Raw genomic sequence first — 23,132 nt, 5'->3', positions numbered from 1 at the left:
TACCAGTTTTAAAGTTATTCTCAAATGTCCATAAGACGGAAACAGTTGGTCAAAGGACTAGAATGAAGCAATTAATTTAAAAATGCACCTGAAATGGCTTAGAATTAATTTTGTGACTCATCAGTCATGTACTCTTGTCTCTGTACTTATACCTTAATGAATCTTTCAACCCAGTCATTTAATTAAATAACATCAACTTATACTATCTGTCTGACTTAAAAACACTGGCGTTTCCGTGGCAAGCTCACTCTAGAGAATTTTTAGGTTATCAAAAAACAAACTGAATTTCAACACAATTTATTAACAAAATACTTAAATACACTTAACACTATTGAGTCAGAATATCACATTAGTCGTCTTCTATCATTTCCACCTCCTCTCCTTCGTCCTTCTTCTTGCCGGCACCAGATTTCCTAGCCGATACCATTTGTTTGTATTGTTCTAAAGATTCGCTAAGAGGCTCCACGAATCTATCAAATTCTATGTCCCGCATAGCGTCTAACACATCCTGACCAGTAAGAGCCTTTCTTTTCTTATTCTTCACAATATTTGTAGCAGCCGAAGTCACATACAACACAAAAACCGAAGCGGCTTTCGCGAGACCGGTTCGCGCCTCTTTTGATATAGAAACTCCTTCCGGTAACGCCTCCTTCACTATCCGCGTGACTACAGTCATCGGGAGATTCAGGTCCTCGAGTTTTTCAGCCATTATTTATTTATTTTCGTGATTGAAACATGGAACAGCAGGAATAACCGCCAAAAGTTTTTGACAACAAAGAAAAGAAACGTCAAAGTGACAATGTCAAACAAAATGTGTGAATCCATTCCTGTTCACGCAAGGGTTTTACAAATCCAGTAAATAAATACATTTATTTTCAAAGTACGGACAGCAAAAAAGTCCAAGTGATTAAAATATCTGGAATACATTTGTATTTTATGACAGGCTGTCTACTGTTCCCTGTGTATCCACCCACGTTCCGAGGCACCTACTTCCCGCATCCGGAAAAAAGGCTCTTTTCTCCGTCTCTCAGGTATTGTGTTATTTTGATTTAGAAGATCGTCATCAGCCTAACTTTTTCCAGCAGTGTTGGGGTTTGCTTGCAGCATAATGAGATGCTACAAAGTACCGGTGTACCACATGAAGCGACTTTTATCTAATCCATATGAAAGGTAGGCAGAAGTCAGAAGATAGATCAACTCGTCCTATCAAGCACACGGATAACTCGATTGAGGAGATCAGAAGAGCAACGTGTCAAAAACAGATCTGATGGGAAAAAGCAAATAAATAAATGACATGGATTTGCAAAAACATTCACATTATCCAATATGTAGTAGATACGTAGGTAATAGGTACGTACATATTGTTGCATGCGGTCAATGAAACGAGGTAACAACTTCACGCACATGGATTAAGATCTTCTTAAAGCAAGATTAAGAATAAACCGCAAATACTTTTCTCTGCTAATAGGTCGTTGACCCTAAAACCCGCAACAACAGACGAATTATGTAAATATTGATTTTCACGCACCCCTAAGCAATCCGATTGACGGACAAGTTATTTTCCAAATCTTTTGTGAGCAAGTCTTTAGTAAATCGGATTAAAAGGATATTTTTAATGGGATTTAACATGTTTTTCCTATGTATAAAAGTTCAAGCAAGCATTGCGCAAACTCAAATAAGCACGCCATTTTGTATTTGTAAGTTGGCTACATAATAGAGGTATGTTTTAATGGCTGTCAGAGCAAGCCTGCCAGTGCGGTACCGGCTTCAATCGGGAGGGGACGCGAACGCGCGCTGACTTATCGATCTCCACGCTAGCGTATGACACTGTGTTATTTTGATGTTTTTTAACAAAAAAACGTGACAAATAATAAACTAAACTACTAAAAATTCGTAAACAGTTCGCGTGTTGTCGGAGGTTTCAGTTTATTTCAATTTTTAAATTCTAATTTTGTGCTTGACTGAAAACATTGCTGTTATGTGCGATGATAATGGAATTGTTTTCGGAATTAAAATGAGGTGAGATTGATGTTTTATTCATTCATTTTATGAAATGTAATTGTTGGCGTTCTTTAATTGAAATCGATACCTACTTAACGTTCCTGTGGTGGTCACATAATCTCTATGATATTTTGCGTTCTATTTTCAAAAAGGATAATGGGTGCTAAGGATAAATTATTATTTATCAAACTATAGTGTTTAATACCATAAAAATAAAATACATACGCTAGATTTACCAATTCTTTTTATAATAAAATATTTCCATTGTTTTTAGCGATAAAGAAGACCTATCTTGTAGATAACTCATGTTTTACCTAATTGTTAACTATAAACAAAAGCTTAATTAGAACGTGTGAAAAAAACGTTTTTTTTTTTTTTTATTTAGCTCCGATACGATAGTCAGTTTTTGGTATTTTTAGCCGGCTTTCCAAAAGGGAGGATCTGTAGGGTTGTTAATTACATTTTTAATGGTTTTTCTGATAAATCGGGACATACCTATGTACCATTAATTGAACACAAATACAGTCATAATTTAATCTAACTAAGCATTTAAGATTGGCGTAGTTTTATTTCGACAGCTTCTGTTTTGGTACCAACCTATGCTGTGCAGATTCCAAATGCAGGCTGTTCTTTCTTTCGGTGTGGGTTTTTCCCAAAAGGAAACCCATATTTATAAGAATTTTATCCTGCTCATTTTTGAAAGATTTTCCATTTTGACTCCCGACAATTGTTTAAGGGAACTACTTAGGTACTGCTCACTACTCCGCGCACCCGTATAAAAAGTAGCCTATAGCAACCCTCGATAAATGAGGTATCAAAACTGAAATTAAACATTTTCTCCACTCCTGTATGTAAGGTCCCCGAGATTGACGCTTAAAAAAAAATTCCTACATAGGTACATGTGTACGTATACGGATAAATAGAAGAAAATACCTATACATTGCGGTTGTTTTAAAACCCAGCGCGTAAACATCTCATTGATGGATTCAGCTCTAAAAATAGATAGGTATATAGACATTGTTACCATTGAATACAATAGGCGCCGTTTCTGTATTATCTCGGTTGTTGATAAACCTCTTTCTTCGGAGTTAGAGAATATCGCAAGAATTTCTAAACGGCATTACTACCGCTTCATAAGTAGGTATCTATATTATTTGCGTAGGTACGTATTGTTTAAGATCTTGAAGACTGTAGGTAGGTCCCGGCTGTCATAGAACATCCTTGGCAGTCGTTACGGGTAGTCATCCTTGCCAGTAAGACTGACACCAGTCTAACCAAGGGGTATCGGGTTGCCCGGGTAACTGGGTTGAGGGGGTCAGATAGGCACTCGCTCCTTGTAAAGCACTGGTACTCAGCTGCGTCCAGTTAGACTGCCAGCCGACCCCAACATAGTTTGGGAAAAGGCTCGGGAGATGATGACGGCCATCTAACCTAGGACCCTATTTTCTTGCACATGGTTATAAGTATGTAAACTGCTACTATGGTCTATTTTCACAATGAACACAACTCACTATAGAATGGTCTATAGTCATTGTTGATGAGAACTAAACCATTTGTTTCGTCAAACCAGTAATAATAAATTAATTGATCTTTTGTCCTGATCGCCAGTTCAGCGTAGGAATTGATCAATAAACTATTATTGTACACACACCAATGGAACTATTCCAAAGTCATTGTTTAAGGGTGGGTTTCACTATGTGACGGCTGGTTAGTGTCAGCTACATGGTACAACCTACTCTTAATGTAGCTTCGATAGTTGTCTAGTAGTCAACTACCTATCTGACCTCCTCAACCCAGTTACCCGGGCAACCCAATACCCCTTAGTAAAGCTAGATATTAGACTCTGGTATCTAACTACTTGGCGAAACACGCCAATTTTTTTTTTTTTTTTATCTTCAAAAATCATCAAATGACCCCTCACGCTGTGGGTTAGCAGCGGTGAGGGAGTGTCAGACTCGTACTGACGAAAAACCGTCATGTTCCGTCATAGGTCATGTACCAGGGCCGCGGTATCTCTTTCGAACAACCCGCAGCCCGAAACCCGCCATCTGACGTGCCTTCCGAAACACGGAGGAACTCATCATGACAAGATGGTAACCCATCCACAACACGTCAAGCGTTGCTTAATCTTATGATCGAAGCTCGCGACTGTTACTAGCCTACATCAAAATAAAAATAGACGGAACAGTTGTAGTAAAAAAAAGATTTGGTTAAACCGTGATACCGCGTCACGAATAAATAGATAACATTGAACATTGCTTAAACATAACTATAGTAGGCATACATTATTTTCATTTTAGGTAGGTATGTAATTGAAATAACTATGAATTATGAAACATTCGGTACCTATCTATTATTTTTATTACATAAGTGCCTGTATTTTTTCTTCAACGCACGTGATGGAATTAAATGAATGATAGACTTGTCAAGATAATATTCAAGTATCAAAATGGATGGATTCAATGAAGTTACGATCTGTACCAGAAGTTCATCATCATCATCTTCTCAGCCGGCGGACGTCCACTGCTGAACATAGGCCTCCCCCTTAGATCTCCACAGATACCTGTTGGAGGCGACCTGCATCCAGCGTCGACGGCGATCTTTATAAGTCACTTTCAATAACTTCTGGATGTCCACCTTGTAGGTGTTATTGAAAGTGTATTCCCGTTGGTCCCCAACTTACGAAAATAATGTTTTTTCGATCGTCCTTTTGATTTTACAAGGAGGACGTAGGTAATCCTAAGTCCTGTTCAATAGAGTGAATCAAGTGGCCAATGAATGTTAAACGGTCTGATGCTGTAAATTCATGAAAGTGATGAGTCCAAAAAACCAGGACTGAATTTCGGCATTGAGAGAACATTTTGGTAAAAGCATATATCTTGACTCAGTAAAAACTTAAGTGTGTAAATGTGTATTTGATTACTGTTAAACTTGACAAACTAGTTCCTCGCTTAATTCGACAGATACAGAAGGCGAAATAAAACCATGTAGTCGTAAATCTATGTAGATAGAAGAAGAATAATAGTAATCATGGTTTCTTATTTCAAGCGTGCCTCTCTAACAACACAAAAAAAAGTTTACTATTATAAGGCTCTTCAGAAAATAGCAGCTTTTTTATACACCTTTGTTGGCACAGAACTACCAAAAAAGTTTCTTATAGGTACGTACGCTAACGCAAAAACGACATGCCTTTGCCGCGTATTTCCATAGATAATGTTATGTGACGGCACTTTTTATTGTCACCGTGTCATTGGAAACAGGTTATTCAGCCTTGAAACGACCAACTATACTATTATTAAAAAGAATTTATTTTCTCTGTCCACGTTTGTTAAAATGCTTGATTTATAGTTTTAAAACAGACACTTTGGAGTTTTTCATGAAGTTACGATGAAATATTATGACAATTATTATTTATTTTCAGTCTTGTCAATATATGATTAACTGGTAGGTAATTAACTGTAAAATAACTCTTATTTAAACGTGGTATTAATAGTAGAAAAAACGCCCATCTGATATGCAATATTTGGGTCATAAATCACCATACTCAAGAATGTTGGATTGAAGAATTTCATTGGATCCCTAAACTGTTCTGATATTCTAGTATCAAATGCCATGTATAATGCGCCCAATATTTCCTACTTAGCCCATCAATGAGGGTTTTCTAAAATGGCGTCCACGAGGTGGCAGCACCGAGTCGTCAGGTCCAAGTAACTGTCAAAGTGCTTATCTTTACTATGATTAGTGAACGATTTTAGTGTTTTTTTATTTTATAATTAAAGCACTGCATTATTGTTTTACTATTGCGGTTGAGTAAATAAAAAAAACTAAATCATATTGTGTTAACAAATTTTTCAACAAGCTTTTCCTTAGTACCAGTGACTTTTGCACCCTCTCTCTTAGCTCAATTTTTAGTTCGGAAACCTTATTCTGACCGTAGTCCATAATAAAATCAATAACACTTCCAATATAACAGAATTTCAATAAACAATAAGTTCGGCACCTACAATTCCATACTATTTGACAGCTGTTTGGAACTGACGCATACGAAGCGCCGGCGTGGCCGGCCTGGCGGCAGAAAAAATATCGAAAACCCTCATTAAAAGATTTCATCAAGACCCACCCCGTCTAAAATTAATCATTTTCTGATTTTCCTAGCCGCTCGTCAAGTAATTCCAAGCGACACCATATTTTAAAATAATAAATTAAACAAATTACATAATATATCACACACGAGGCTCGTGTTAACCTATAATTATTTTAACGAATTGTCCAAAAGCTGACGTAATAGCCTTGGTCCAAAAATGGAGGTTATACAAAGGTTATAACGACCAGAAATTCTAGTTTTTTTTTTACTGACCCCACCGTGCATTCACTTGTCAGTTGTCAACGTTTGTAGATTATCCTGTCTATGGAAGATAGGAGAATATCATTTAGCTTTTTATTTGTGTAGACTTGGGAATAAATAGGACTGGTTTTTTGACTTGACAGTTTTGGGAAATATGACTTTTTTCCGGATTTGACGTAGAATGAAGTATTGCCACCAATTGCCACAGTTTTCGTCTTTATAGGTATATTTTGCAAGCCCATGTATATGTTCCCCGCGGTTCCACCTGCGTTGCGAATATACTATTTCCCGCACCTGGATTAAAAGTAGCCTATGTCATTTCCCAGGCTCTTTGGTACATTTAAATTACTTACGTCAGTTACTAGTTTTAACGTAAAAGCGCAACGAAAAGGCTGCTATTTTCGCATTTATAATATTTCTAATGACTAGGTGGGTATAGGGTATAGGAGCATCTGCGAGCATCGATTTCTGTCCCATTGCCTTCAAAACATCAGCTTCTTCCTATAGCTAAGATGGGGTTTAATATGCCAGGGACATACAATAGCATTTGTCCATCTCACCCTTATAAATTTATGCTAATTTTGATTCCCTTTATATAAAAAGGGAATTAAGAAAACTATTCAAGTAAATATTTGTTGTCATAACTTTTTCTTAAAACACTTTGTCCTTGAACTACTTAATTTTATATAGCTGTTGCGTAGACTAAATGTTGCTCCTACCATACAATTTAGGCTATTGTCCAATAATAGCAAGTAATATCATTATGTTTGTTCATAGCCATAATATCTCAGGGACCATGGGACTTACCCTCGTCAAAACACGGGGAAGATGACGTCAGATGTCATTGCTTTTCGGCCATTTTCTTTACAAGATAATATTATTTAAACTGTGATTTTCAATTTCGTAAGAGACTAGTTTTGTCCCTAGAAATAATAGTGTTAACGAGTCTAGTCATTAAAATGTTGATAAATTTTGACTAAAACATGGTTATTTCTTTTTAGTTGAATAAGACTGATTGAAGTCATGAATGTGGATGGATAACGTGGAAGAGGACGACCAAAGAAACGATAGATGGATTGTGTGAAAGTCGACATGGCTAGAAAGAATGTTACTTGTGAGATGACGGCAGATAGGTATATGGAAGAAGAAAAGATGCTGCACCGACCATGAATAAAATTGTAATAAGGGAAGGAGTATTATGAGCAAGTTAGCAATATGTTGAAAAATTGTAAATACATAAATGTTACGGAAACTAAAGATTTAGCAAACAAAGTTGTTATAAATAGTAGGAACATATCATTATCCTCTTGTACAGGGAAAATGCGTTAAAGCAAGATAATTTGTGTACTTATTCCGAAGGTCGATATAGAAACAAATAAATAGCAATTATTATGTAGTGCTGTATTTACATGTTTGTTGGGTCACGGTCATTACAAACGCTTTGTATGACTTGTTTGACATTACAATATTAGCTTCCTTAAACGTGGTTGTAGTACCTAAGTAAAACAAGATATTTCTTTCGGTTTCTCTCGTTTTTTAAAGAAACTTTTTGATGTAGGGCGTTTTTTGGTAGGTGGGAAACCGTTAAAAGATTTATGCTTTTAAAAAACTTAAACATGTGTCAAACACTTGTGTAAAAAAAGTGTGGCTGCAAAATGGACCTTATTTCAACGTCATAATTTGTAATTTTTTAGACAAGTGCTAAACTGACAGACAGACGGCTAAAGTATAGCTATTACCTGAGGTTTCGCCAGCGTCCTATGGGAACTTCTTGCCGTACCCGGATAAAATATAGCCCATGATACCCGGGAACAGTGTAGCTTAATTTTTGAAGACACTAGTTTCAGAGCCGGGTACCATTCGCTTCTCGTAAAACACTGGTACTCAGCTGCATTCGGTTAGACTGGAAGCCGACATCAACATAGTTGGGAAAAGGTTAATGAGCTGAGTTTCAGAGCCGGATACATACCAACAGACACAAGGAAAGGAAACAGTTATTTTCTCTTACAACTGATAAGATAAGCATCTTATCATTAAGTGAGTGTGTTTCCCAGGTATTGTTCAACGATAAAACGACTAAACTGATAGCGGTGAAACTAACTTATATAGAGGCTATTTTCTCACCCGCTTCCATGCCAAATTTCATCTCAATCGGTTCAGTTGTTTTCCCTTGAAAGCGCAGCAAACATCTAATTTTATTTATGACTAGCTTCTGCCAGCGGTTTCACCCGCATCCCATGGGAACTACTTCCCGTACCGGGATAAAAAGTAGCCTATAGCCTTCCTCGATAAATGGGCTATCTAACACTGAAATAACTTTTTCAAATCGGACCAGTAGTTCCTGAGATTAGCGCGTTCAAACAAACAAACTCTTCAGCTTTATAATATTATTATAGATGTTAGTAAAGTTAATATTTTCAAATTAATTACATTAAGTAGTGTATTTGTTTGTTTGTATTCTCGTTTCTATGGGGGAGTGGTAACCAGGAGGGAGCTAGGTTATACCCACTGTGTTAATGTTTTTCATAATATTGTGAACTGTAAGTACTTTGATCATCGATAAGCCAGTCCATTATAGAGCCTAGTAGATTAATTGCTTAAACAAATTCTTCTACTTTCCTAAATTCTTGTACTTTCTAAGTATATCTTACCAATGGCTGATAAAAAGGCGAAGGAAAACGTCTTGAGGAAACTTGGACCATAAAGTCTGAAATCACCAACCCGCATTGAGCAAGCGTGGTGATTAATGCTCAATCCTTCTCCGTGAGAGAGGAGGCCGCAGCCCAGCAGTGGGACTATAAAAATCGTGCAACAGATAACAGAAGTAATCTGTGATACAACTCCATAAAAATAAGGTTTAGTAACTTCTTAATAGTCGTTACGGGTAGTCGGAAGCCAGTAAGTCTGACACCAGTCTAACCAAGGGGTATCGGGTTGCCCGGGTAACTGGGTTGAGGAGGTCAGATAGGCAGTCGCTTCTTGTAAAGCATTGGTACTCAGCTGAATCCGGTTAGACTGGAAGCCGACCCCAACATGATTGGGAAAAGGCGCGGAGGATGATGAGTAACTTCTTAATACGCCTCCTTGTCCATAAGAACGCGACAGAAGTATTTCTATTAATATCAGATCCTCATCATGTAAAACTTCAATCTTTAAGAGTAGACGGCCTCCTTGAGTATATCTTATTTTTCTGAAGTGTGACGAACACTTTGGTCTCAAGAGGCTGCTACTCTCTTTTGTCTTTGCAACTTTTATGAACGGCTAAGAAAACCTGTGTAGTATCGCACGCGTCCATGTTTAAATATAAATATTTCTTAGCTTTATCAATGTTTTGAATTAGTCTTGGTATATTACTTTTAATTATAGTATGTACTTACTTCAGCGTCATCATCAGTCTTTTTACCGATCCCCGCTATGAATTAATTAAATTATTTATAGAATATTAAGACAGGGATAAAATATACTCTATGTTACTCGAGAAGAGTGTAGCTTTCCATGTGTGAAAGAATTTTCCAAATCGTTTTATTAGTTTCAAGGCCTTTAGGTAATAAAACAAAAAAATATTCCTTTTTGTTATATTAGTAGGTAAACATAGACAGATAAGGGCGCTTGCAAATAACCGATTTTCCGCTCAGGTTTTTCACACGCATCGTATAAGGCCCTAGGTTTTTTAAACTTCAAATCATACAATACTCCAACTTAACTATAAGTACCACGATAGAAACAAGAAAATCCTCTAAAGTACCTCTAAACTCCAAACATACAAGACACGTGTAAGTCATTCAATATTAAATTAGATGGAAAGGCGTGTCTACAGTCCAAGGTCAGCAGGTCACAGCCCAGTCATTCACATTGTTCAGCTGGTAGACTTTTGAAGACCTCGTGGATAAGTAAGTAAGAGACTTAAAGTCAAAATCAAAAACGTTTATTGAAAGTAGGCCACCCCTAAAACCCTCCTTTCGCCACTGCCTAGTGTTATGGATGCAAAGAAGAAGCGGTGAAGAACAAACTTCCCAGCAACACATACATATGTCTATTACAATTGAATTACCTATAATTATTGAACAAGAGTACAAAAAAAACACCGAAAATATCAATTTCAGAGGTGCCATCTGCTCATATCTTTGAAAAAGCCTTTTTAGTAAGACATAAATGAAAAGTTAAACAACAAACAGTGTGTTTTCGTAGATGGGTGATCATCTATGTCATTATGAGTTCCTCCGTGTTTCAAAAAGAAGAAGGCATGTTTTTGTGGTCTAGACTGTCATGTCGTTGATCGCCAGTCGTCACGAGAAGTCAAGGGCCAGATAGGCTGACGACCAGTCTTTGCCAAGGCGTATCTGAGGGTTGCTGTGGTTGCTCCGGTTGAGGAGGTCAGATAGGCAGTCGCTCCAAGAACAGAACAGGTAGACTGGACTCCGTTCGTATGGAAGCCTTGGAAGGCGACCCCAAAATATTAAGGAAATGGTATCTATACTAATATTATAAAGCTGAAGAGTTTGTTTGTTTGTTTGTTTGAACGCGCTAATCTCAGGAACTACTGGTCCGATTTGAAAATTTCTTTCAGTGTTAGATAGCCCATTTGTCGAGGAAGGCTATAGACTACTTTTTATCCCGGTACGGGAAGTAGTTTCCACGGGATGCGGGTGCTAGAATAAAGCTAGTTTAGTATAAAGACTGTGATCGATAAAATGTTTACCCTTTTCATACAAAAATGATTAATCAAAGTAATAACAAAATTGACATCGTTACTTTCCGAAAGAGGAATCCAATATTAGTTAATGTCAATCATAATGGAGTCTAAGTAAAAGCTGTGTAATTTCCGAATTAAATATTAATGTACGTCGACAGAAAAATCAATTGGGCTTGCCTTTAAGTCTCTGGGGCTATCAACCCGACTTGTGACGTCATCGACCGCCATGATGTCATTCTTACGTAACCTTTGCGCGCGCTTTTTTTCTTTTTTTTTGTTGCTGGTTTTACTGCCTATTAGGTTAAAATGTTGTCTATGACCGTGAAAAGGTTTTAATGGTGTATTTTGTGGTAATTTTATATGTAGTGTTCCGTGTTAAATAATTGTACATTGCTTATTCTGTTTTTTGGTAAAAAAAACAGAATAAGCAATATTATTAATTTTGGTAGCATAAACCTCATTGTTTTGAAGGTTAAGCTAACAAGAAACATCAGTTTTTTTTTCAAAATTAACATTAACCTACACAAACTATTCAATAAAAAAGAAATCAGAAGTTGAATTTAACTTTAAAAAACTTTCAGAAAACACTGCAAAATAAAAACGGGTCCATTTCCAAATTATGTTAGTCTTTTGTTCAGGAACGCATCAATTTGTCATTTTAGTGTTTTTGGTAGTTTGCCAGGACACTTAACTCTAGTATTTTCGTAGTTTCCTTTGTCCTATGCTACATGACAGTTTCCCGGCTCTGTAAGTTATGAAAACTGAATTAAATAAAGCTTTTTGACTGCAAACACTGCAGACTCAAGTGTTGGCCGATAGTTAGCCCCTAGAAGTCGAGATGGAATCAACCCTACTCCAAAATTCTTGGTTGTCCCGATGACCAGTTGACAGTTTATTTTGAGAGTACCAATTAGTACTTTTTAATTGGTCTGATACTAGCTGAATACCTGATCGTTTTTAGGACCTGGACCTGAAAATCTTGACTCTAATCAAAAATTCCACCTGATATTTGTAATGTTAATTAATCTCTATACTGATTTATGACTAAGCTCGACGTGCTCTCAAGTTAAAGCAGCTCTAAGAATATTTTATTTACTCATACATTATTAGGTGCATTTTAAAATAGGTGCGAAAATTATCACGAAAATCTTCAATCAATTTAAAGAATACCATTCATGAAATTAGACCAAGGACAAAGAATTTAGCGCCAAAGTAGCGATTCTACTAAATGATTAGTACTGTGAATAGGTACCTTGATTTTAGGGGATACTCTCATGCACGGTGATGTCATTATGTTGGCTGTATAGTAAGTGAGGTCATGCTTTTAGTGCTTATTATGAGTAATAAAGTTGTGTAGTGTTTTTTAGGGTACCGTAATAAGCTAAATAAATACTACAAAGTATTGAGTAGGCTAATTTACTAGAGTGAAATAAATAATTTGACTTTACTTTGAAATCTTAATAGTTTCGTTTTACTAATTATTAAGATTTTAAGAGTTACGTACATTTAGTCATTTTCAAGCTCCCATGAATTGAATGTGAAAAATATAAATAATGTTGATTCTAGTTGCTCATTCCAACAGTAGCTATGGAGAAGACCGGGCAGGAAAATCCATGATTTTTTTGTATGTAAGACGATATTATTTTGGCCAAGAGTGGTCATCACCCAAAGGGTAAAACGGGACGGGTGATAATTAGAGGGTTGAAATATTCACAGATGGTGTATTTTTGTTGCCGCTATAACAATAAATACTGAAAACTAGAATAAAATAAATATTTTGGGGGGCTCCCATGCAACCAACGTGATTTTTTTGCAAATTTTTGCTCGATATCGATAACAGCAACAGATAGATGCGGTTTTATAAATAATGGTACCTACGGAACCCTTAGTGCGTGAGTCCGACTCGCACTTGGCCGGTTTTTTTTATACAGAACCTTATAAAGCACGTAGGCTAGACATATAACAAAAAACCTTTTTGCTCTACAAACTACATGCTGAAAACATTTCAGGCCACTTCCCTGCTCAGGAAAGCGAAGCAACGTACAATGTAGTGCATTCATACACGATATGCATCAGAACTGCATTACATGCAATTATAAACTCTAAAACTAAAGAGATAGAGTCCAAATTAACATGTTAGTGAAGGCTTATGCAATTCAGCGTGGGAACTTCTAAGGTTGGCTTAGATTTTCACGGCTGTGTACATATTGATGGAACTGTGGTGTAATAATAGCGGTATCCCGCGGATTTTTTGGTGTTTTGGGAAATAATAAGTCAAGGTCGGTTCTGTAAAATATCGTAGGTATGTCCCTTTTTTGTGTTAATCTTTGTAAAACTGTTAACTGGTCAAAAATGTTTTTATAAATTGAACAAGCAAATAAGACAGATTTTCATTCATATTCTTTATTTTTTCAAATATTTCATGGCAATAAATTGATGAAACAAACAAGACAGTTTTCATTTGTATTTATTTCTTAATTTTTCTTGAGCAAATCTAGACCGTCTGTGCCTAAAATTACAAAATTAGAAATGTAAGCATGCTTGATGTGATAAATTAATCAAAGAAATTATTGATCGCAATAAAAGATCAATTAAACGATTATCCAAGTAGGTATCGCTAAATCTTTAAAACTGTACCAAAAAGGTTTTAAATGTGCATAACCTTTAGCTTAAAACTAAAAAAAAAAAACGTGAGCTAAGAGCTAAGTTGTAAAATGAGTCAGTCTCCGCTCGATATCGGCCGTGCACAGTCATGTTACCGTAATTCAGTGTTTGTTTACATATTACTAAATATATCGATGATCTGTGTCAGTTTACGAAATAACAAAAGGTGAGATTTTGTGTTTTTATTCGCTTGGTGTAATGAAATTACTTGTTTTAGGTTCATTTTGGTATTTTAGCTTAAAAATTCGTTTGAAAATAGCCTTCAAATTACTTAAACTTCGTTGCGTTTTGATTAACTACATATTAAGTGTAGATAGGTTTTATTTGGTGTCTACTTTTTAACCACCAATCTACTAATCCTCCTCTATAAACTATAACGTGAAAGTTGGTATGTATGAGTGTTTGTTGTTCTTTCACGCAAAAACTACCGGATGGATTTTGATAAAAATTGGCAAGTAACATATAGGCCACTTTTTTCATTTGCGGGGAGCAGTTACCTAAATCGCAAAAGGCACTCTGTCACTTTTTAGGCATTCTTTCCCCAAATAAAAAATCGGCACCCTTATTTATTATATTTTTATTTACCTTTATTAAATAACTACATAGCACGCTTTAATAATAAACCAGTTAAGTGCAAATCAGGGGTGTGTTACCGCACAGATAATCTATTATTAAATTATTATCAATGAAGGTTGTCATCACAGTATTATCAGTAATCAGTTGATATCATACTTGCAAGTTTATGTCAATATAGTATGTGTTAACTAACTGATGTACGCGGTTTCACCTGCGTTCCGAAAGATTTCTTTTTCACATGGATAAAAATAGTCATCCTTTCACAGGCTGTATAATATCTGTGTACTGAACAATATATATTGAGTCTAATATACTTTCGCATAATATGACAAGTAAGGATTTTGACAACCCCTTTGTCACATCACATAAGAGCCAACTTCAGACCGGCAAACATATTTGACGAGAACTTATCTCAAAGGTTAAGTAGGTATCGTAGGTATCGTTTAGTTTTGAACCTGTCACCTCAACCTTGTTCTCAAATGCTCTAGATTAAAAGTTAAAAGTTCAAGTGATTTTATTAAAAGTCAACAGTCCGATTTTTTCGATAGTTCAATGTTAGCTTTTTATCAAGGGAAAATTACTTAAGTGCTTTTGCCATTTGACTCCTTACGCACTCCATACAAAAAAAATTGACATACAAATCTTGTCCAGAAACTTGGCTTGTCCGAAGGTGGCTGCTATTGACTTCATAATTTTTTCTTTAAATATAAAACACTAATGTCCTGCAAAGTTAATTGGGGCGAACTGAAAACAATGCTTCAGGAATTAACGAGGCACGAACCAGAATTATGTATGTAATTGATATAGAAACTAGCTGTACCGGGATAAATTATAGTATTTATTAGCTTTTGCTCGCGACATCGTTCGCGTGGAATAGTGACTTCCGGCAGATTTTTGGTTTTACCCACATAGCTCCCGATCCGGAATAAATTTTATTTTTTGTAATAAAAACCATCCTATGTCCTTTCTCAAGTTCCAAACTATGTCTGTACCAAATTTCACACAAATCAGTTCGGTAGTTTAGGCGTGAAGAAAATACAGACAGAGTTACTTTCGGGGACAGTGCGTAGCTTTCTCCAGTGATTAAAAAAATCAAATCGTTTCAGTACTTTCGGACTTTATTCATGTTAGTACTAGTAACTATGTAATCTGTGGTACAGAATAATTTCATAAATCAATTACCGCGTCCTCATGGATAAAGCTAGATCAGATACAGGTACTCAACAATATCATTTTATCATGAAAAGCGGCGTTTCCCATAACATAATGTCAACATAACATTATCATGGTCATTATTTCTTATCGGCGAGTGGTTTTAGCTGATTACCGTACCTACGTTTATTTTCAAACGCCAATTGGTCTTTGATAAAATTAAACTGCATAGTGCATAGGTATTGGAGTTATCGGGTTTTTGATTTTGTGTATTTTGTATATTTTTTTGTGATGACATTAGTTCATGGCGTTATATACTCATAAAACATGGGTAGGTAACACATATTTGAGTGTTTAAATTATACATAAATGGCCAAATCCATCTTCCGAGCCTTTTCCCAATCATGTTGGGGTCGGCTTCCAGTCTAACCGGATTCAGCTGAGTACCAGTGCTTTACAAGAAGCGACTGCCTATCTGACCTCCTCAACCCAGTTGCCCGGGCAACCCGATACCCCTTGGTTAGACTGGTGTCAGACTTACTGGCTTCTGACTACCCGTAACGACTGCCAAGGATGTTCAATGACAGCCGGGACCTACAGTTTAACGTGCCATCCGAAACACAGTCAATGGTGTCTAAGATATACTTAGAAAGTACATACAAACTTAGAAAAGTGGCATTGGTACTTGCCTGACCTGGAATCGAACCCGCGCCCTCATACTTGAGAGGTTGGTCCTTTACCCACTAGGCCACCACGACTTTTTTTTTCACGCTCACCACCGCAGCTTCGGCTTGCATAAATGGCCAAATATAAGTGGCCAAAGACAAGATTAGGCCTTTGAAATTTTAAACGTGATTTAAAAACATAAGTTGATTTTCAGGAAATCTCTTCAGTATGGTAATTTGAACAACCTGTAGTTACATATATTTCATCACTTAACATATATAACATCACAAAAATCGCAAATCTCGCACAAATATTATTTTTGGTTCCCAAAATGGATTAATGGTCACCAAATTCTATCCAACTAAAAGATTAATATTACTACCAAAAAGTTAGTGACGAAAACGAATCGCTGCAAAACCGACTCCACGTAGTGTGTCTGCCCTACCCCTAGAGTGCAATTCAAAACCGCGTAGGCGCGGAGGGGCGACGCGGCCTGCGAGCTGAGGCGCAGGTAGTTTTAAGGCTCGCCGCTGCGGCTGAGGCTGGCCGGCGGAGCCGGCCAGCAAGCCGAAGCTGCGGTGGTGAGCGTGAAAACCATCTGCGACGATAAGCTCGCATGGGACCGCCGGAGCCCTGCAGCGCCGGAGCCGTGACAGAAGCCATGCTTGCTGCATGTTGCGTGCTTACATTTTACTACTGAGTTACACACAAATTCATATAACAATAAATAAGCGACGTACGTTTGGGAACCCTAGTATATTAATTGGTATTTGGGAAATATTCTAGCGATCGTTAGCTTTTTTAGTCTAACAAAAATGACCAAATTAGGAGTCATGGTATTACATAATTGGTAACATCTAAGTAGTGACAATATATAATATTTGGTCTAAAGTGTATTTTAAAGGCGTCCATATATTTTTTTAGTAGTCAATAATACGAAAAAATGGTTTTATCTAATAATATTTTTGGAAACGTTATTTGGTGACCATTTATCCATTTTGGTAACCGTTTAGAATTTTTTTGGTAGTAAAATAGGTACTTTTTAGGGTGGTGTTTAAACATAAGCCATTTATTTATTCGTACATTATTAGGTATAAAAGGTGCGAAAATTATCACGAAAATCTTCAATCAAATTAAAGAATACCATTCATGCATCTAGACCAAGGACAAAGAATTTAGCGGCAATGTAGCGATCCTACTAAATGATTAGTACTGTGAATGGGCACCTTGATTTTAGGGGATATTCTCATGCATGGTGATGTCATTATGTTGGCTGTATAGTAAGTGAGGTCATGCTTTTAGTGCTTATTATGAGTAATAAAGTTGTGTAGATTTTTTTTAGGGTAGGTACCGTAACAAGGTTACTAAGTAATAAGTATAGAGTATGAGGAAGACCGAAGAAACGATGCACGGATCGTGTGAAAGACGTTAAATTATGGAGGCCAAGATTGGTCATCAAGAGTTAAGTATGTGATACTAACATCTTTTTTTAGAGCGTCTTATCTTTGGAGTTCCTACTCAATCCTTGGAACCGTGCAACTAGCTTCGAAAGTTTCGAAAGAGCACTTCAACGGCCTATCTATACTAATATTATAAAGCTGAAGAGTTTGTTTGTTTGTTTGAACGCGTTAATCTCAGGAACTACTGGTTTTAACCGAATTTAACAATTCTTTCGGTGTTAGATAGCCCATTTATCGAGGAAGGCTATAGGCTACTTTTTATCCGGGTTCGTGCAGAGGTTCCCACGGGATGCAGGTGAAATCGCTGGCAGAAGCTAGTTTAAAATAAAAAGCAACCTATTACTAACTATTCACTATTTAGGTACGGAACCTTAGAAAGCACGTAGGCTAGACATATAACAAAAAACCTTTTTGCTCTACAAACTACATGCTGAAAACATTTCAGGCCACTTCCCTGCTCAGGAAAGCGAAGCAACGTACAATGTAGTGCATTCATACACGATATGCATCAGAACTGCATTACATGCAATTATGAACTCTAAAACTAAAGAGATAGAGTCCAAATTAACATGATAGTGAATGCTTATGCAATTTAGCGTGGGAACTTTTAAGGTTGGCTTAGATTTTCACGGCTGTGTACATATTGATGGAACTGTGATGTAATAATAGCGGTTTCCCGTGGATTTTTTCGTGTTTTGGGAAATGATAATTCAAGGTCAGTTCTGTAAAATATCGTAGCTTATGTTCTTTCTTTTGTTTTTATCTTTGTAAAACTGTAAAGCGGTCAAAAATGTTTTTACAAATTGAACAAGTAAATAAGACAGATTTACATTGATATTTATTATTTCTCCAAATATTTTATGGTAATAAGTTGATGAAGCAAACAACACAGATTTCATTTGTATTTCTTATTTTTCCTTAAACAAACCTAGACCATCTGTGCCTAAAATAACAAAATTTGAAATTTGAGTGAGGTGATAAATTAATGAAAGAAACTAATAATTGAAATAAAAGATCAATGAAACGATTATTAAACTAAATATCGTCAAGTTTTATAACTGTACCAAAAAGGTTTTAAATATATGTAACCTTTAGCTTAACAAAAAAAAATACGTGAGCTAAGAGCTAAGTTGTAAAATGACTCAGTCTCCGCTCGATATCGGCCGTGCACAGTCATGTTACCGTAATTCAGTGTTTGTTTACATAATACTAAATATATCGATGATCTGTGTCAGTTTACGAAATAACAAAAGGTGAGATTTTGTGTTTTTATTCGGTTGATGTAATGAAATTACTTGTTTTAGTTGCATTTTGGTATTTTAACTTAAAAATTCGTTTGAAATAGCCTTCAAATTACTTAAACTTTGTTGTGTTTTGATTACCTACATATTAAAGTGTAGATAGGTGTTATTTGCTCATTGCTGTCTACTTTTCAACCACAAATTAATCTACTAATCCTCCTCTGTTACTATAAATGTGAAAGTTTGTATGTATGAATGTTTGTTACTCTTTCACGCAAAAACTACCGGATGAAAATTGACGAGTGACATATACTTAGGCTACATTTATCCCTTTGCGGGAAGCAGTTCCCTAAAACGCAAAAGGCACTCTGTAACTTTTTAGGCCCTTTTTCCCCAAATAAAAACATCGGCACCCTTATTTATTATATTTTTATTTACCTTTATTAAATAACTACATAGCACGCTTTAATAATAAACCAGTTAAGTGCAAATCAGGGGTGTGTTACCGCACAGATAATCTATTATTAAATTATTATCAATGAAGGTTGTCATCACAGTATTATCAGTAATCAGTTGATATCATACTTGCAACTCTATGTCAATGTAGTATGTATGTATTACTATTTACTAACTCCCGCCTGCGGTTTCACCTGCGTTCTGAGTCGTTTGCGACAAAATTCGTCCCACACAGGGATTCATTGTTGTTTTACAGTTGTTGTGTTGCAGTGGAAAATTGATTATTTTCTTTCTTTCTTTTGTAAGTGTTTGTATGTTCTCAATGTTTTTTAATTAAAAGTAGCCTATGGACTTTCTAAGGCTCTAGCTACAAACTATGTATCAAATGTCTTTTACATCCGTAGTTTTGGGGGTGAAATCGTGACAGACAGATACTTTCGCATAACATAATAAGTTAGGATTTTGACTGCGATCGAGACCTCACTTAGTAGGAGCCAACTTCAGACCGGCAAACTTATTTGACGAGAACTGTAATCTCAAAGGTTACTCTTTAAGTTTTGAACCTGTCACCTCTACCTTGTTCTCAAATGCTCCAGATTAACAGTTAAAAGTTCAAGTGATTTTATTAAATGTCAAAAGTCAGATTTTTTGGGTAGTTCAATGTTAGCTTTTTTCTCAAGGGTAGATCAATTAAGTACTAAGATCCAGTTGCACTATTAACTAAAACGATAACCAAACCATAACCAGCCGTATACTTGCCGCCCATTGTTATCTTTACAGTTAAATGCATATGCATACACTGTAAGCATTTTAATTCTGAGCTGATTCTGAACAGTTTTTTTTCATACTATTTAATAAAACTGTGCTCTAAGGCTTCTTCCCGTACTGAGACAAAGTATAGGTTATGTTATTCGGGAACAGTGTAGCTTTCAGTTAAAGAATTGCTCAAATCGTTTCAGTAGTTTCGGAGCCTTTATACATACATATAAGTACAGAATAATTTCATAAATCAATTACCGTGTCCTCATGGATAAAGTTATAAAGATAGATACAGGTACTCAACATTATCATTTTATCATGAAAAGCGGCGTTTCCCATAACATTGACATAACATAACGTAAACAGAACATATCGTGGTCATTATTTCTTATCGGCGAGTGGTTTTCGCTGATTATCGTACCTACGTTTATTTTCAAACGCCAATTGGTCTTTGATAAAACTGCATAGTGCATAGGTATTGAAGTTATCGGGTTTTTAATTTTGTGTATTTTGGTATATTTTTTGTGATACTAATTAGTTCATGATGTTCTCATAAAACATGGGTAGGTTAGACATATTTGAGTGTTTAAATTATATAAGTAGCTAAAGACAAGATTAGGCCTTTGAAATTTTAAACGTGATTTAAAAACATAAGTTGATTTTCAAAAATCTCTTGAGTACTTACCTACAGTAATTTGAACAACCTGTATCCTGCAAGTATATATTTTGTCATACATCTTTATGCTGTGGTTTTATCCTGTAGAGACCCATAAATAGAACCAGTTTTAAAATATGCCAAAATTGTTCCAAAGTGCACTCAAGTACAGAATATCACGCCAGTATCCTGTACATATTAGACATCATTGAATTCTTAGTCATACAAAAACAATGCTAAACTATAAATTGATGGCATATTAATTAGCTCTGTATAACATCCTTCTAAAAGCCCTTATCACTTCAACTGAATCATAACCTCCAAGGTCGAATACAAACTGTTAAATTAACATCACTTTATAGGTTTACAAGTTAACAAACCTTTAAGAGTACGCGCGCAGTATAAACTTTTAGTCGGCCGATACTTAGTTGGTTTGGACTCATCATAAATCAGTATCAAGATGCTAATATAATAAAGCTGAAGAGTTTGTTTATTTGTTTGTTTGAACGCGCTAATCTCAGGAACTGCTGGTCCGATTTGAAAAATTCTTTCAGTGTTAGATAGCCCATTTATCGAGGAAGGCTATAGGACTTTTTATCCGGGTTCGTGCAGAGGTTTCCACGGGATGCGGGTGAAGCCGCTGGCAGAAGCTAGTTGTCTAATATCACGACAAGATAGTAACACATTGCTAATAACAGGCCCCCACATATAGGTAAGCAAACATAAAATACACTGAAGACTCAATCGCATACCTATTGGAATAGATAGTAACATATTATGTTAAGTATTGAAAAAAGACTTGGAAAGATTGAATGGAAACACAGACGTAATTCAACGATCAGGTAGGTATTTGTCTGGTATCAGACCGACTGAAAACTTTGAGTAGAATTTGTCAACCACTAGCTTCTGCCAGCGGTTTCACCCGCATCCCGTGGGAACTACTTCCCGTACCGGGATAAAAAGTAGCCTATAGCCTTCCTCGATAAATGGACTATCTAACACTGAAAGAAATTTTCAAATCGGACCAGTAGTTCCTAAGATTAGCGCGTTCAAACAGACAAACAAACAAACTCTTCAGCTTTATGATATTAGTATAGATAGGGACAACTATCGGCCGACTATTTAGTCTGCAGTATGCTAGGTACTCTTAGGTAATTACCAACACTTTACAAGTTAAAAAACCTTCGTTTTTTCTAACAATTTTACTGAACCTTTTAATTAGCTATATCTATTCAAATCAGGACTAATTGTAGCTGTTAATTACGGAGGCATAAATAAGTATAGTAATACCTATTTTTAGCGTAACCTTCGTGGTTAGATATGATGTCATTGTATTTGCAACCAAATAAATTTTAGTAATTATATTGAAGACTAGCCGTTTGCCCGCGGTTTCACCTGCGTCCTGTTTGAACTACTGCCTGTACAGGGATAAAATATAGCCTATGTTACTCGGGAAGAGTGTAGCTTTCCAACAGTGAAAGAATTTTTCAAATCGGTTCAGTAGTTTCGGAGCCTTTAGGGAATAAACAAAAAATGTTTCGTCATTATTATATTAGTATAATGGTTGTGGGTTTTGCATAAGTAATGTAAATTATGAGTTGCCTTTAAAGATGTGCAGTAGGAGGCATTAAAACAATGTAAATTAGGCATCCTGCATCTTAGTGTATTATGCATTCGTTGGTAATAGTGATAGGGAGGGAGTGAGTAAAACGCACGAAGGTTTAAATATTTTTTGCAACAATTTGATAAGTTTAAGAACTAACGAAAGATAAGATCACGCCTCATACTTATCTACACAATAAAACTATGAATTTCCTTGAAAAACATTGGCTTCTATATTCTAAATTAAGTAAACGTGAATCTTTTCAGCACAAAAATTTCATTAAATTCCTTATCTCGAACATCATTGGTTGTTTCTACAAATATCAGTTTCACCAAACAAACATAGGTATTTAGCAAAGTTCACAGCATTGATTAATTAATTAATAAAAACTGGCCAAGTGCGAGTCGGACTCGCGCACAAAGGGTTCCGTACCATCTATCTATACTAATATTATAAAGAGGAAAACTTTGTTTCTTTGTTTGTTTGGTTGTAATGGATAAACTAAAAAACTACTGAACCGATTTTAAATATTCTTTCACCATTAGAAAGCTATATTATCTGCGAGTAACATAAGCTATATTTTATCCCGGTGCGGGCAGTAGCTCCCACGGGACGCGGGTGAAACCGCGGGAAAATGGCAAGTTATTTATAAAACGGACCAAAAAATCAATTTTATTATAAGGGAGCCCCCAAAATATTTATTGAATTCAGTATTTGTTGGTATAGCGGCACCCAAAATACATCATCTATGAAAATTTCAGCTCTCTAATTATCACGGTTCATGAGATACAGCCTGGTGACGGACGGACATAGGAGCGAAAATAATAGGGTCCCGTTTTACCCTTTGGGTACGGAACCCTA

General features: G+C 36.1%; 2 protein-coding genes across 22 annotated transcripts in view; one reads left to right on the top strand and one right to left on the bottom strand.

Annotated features, from left to right (window-relative positions):
• Positions 1-281: 281 nt before the first annotated feature.
• LOC110381475 (DNA polymerase epsilon subunit 3) lies at positions 282-770 on the bottom strand. The gene has a single exon (XM_021341819.3). The coding sequence runs from the start codon at positions 707-709 to the stop codon at positions 350-352; it is 360 nt and encodes a 119-aa protein (XP_021197494.2). The 5' UTR covers positions 710-770; the 3' UTR covers positions 282-349.
• Positions 771-1,734: 964 nt separating this feature from the next.
• LOC110382380 (phospholipid transfer protein C2CD2L) overlaps positions 1,735-23,132 on the top strand; it is a 76,432-nt gene continuing 55,034 nt past the window's right edge. For 15 of the 21 annotated variants that reach the window (XM_064042407.1, XM_064042406.1, XM_064042405.1 and 12 more), the window contains exon 1: positions 1,736-2,019. The gene's annotated coding sequence lies outside the window, so the exon portion shown is untranslated. Of the gene's footprint in view, positions 2,020-13,778; positions 13,870-18,691; positions 18,811-23,132 lie in introns of those variants that run through there. The other 6 variants (XM_064042396.1, XM_049850025.2, XM_049850026.2 and 3 more) reach the window with 3 other exon arrangements.

Source organism: Helicoverpa armigera, chromosome 28, assembly GCF_030705265.1.
Source record: "Helicoverpa armigera isolate CAAS_96S chromosome 28, ASM3070526v1, whole genome shotgun sequence".
NCBI lineage: Eukaryota > Metazoa > Arthropoda > Insecta > Lepidoptera > Noctuidae > Helicoverpa > Helicoverpa armigera.
This window is presented reverse-complemented; position numbering and strand designations above follow the sequence as displayed.

Bases quoted from the DNA above. Each gene is read 5' to 3' on its own strand.
- LOC110381475 (XM_021341819.3), bottom strand. From the start codon at position 709: ATGGCTGAAAAACTCGAGGACCTGAATCTCCCGATGACTGTAGTCACG.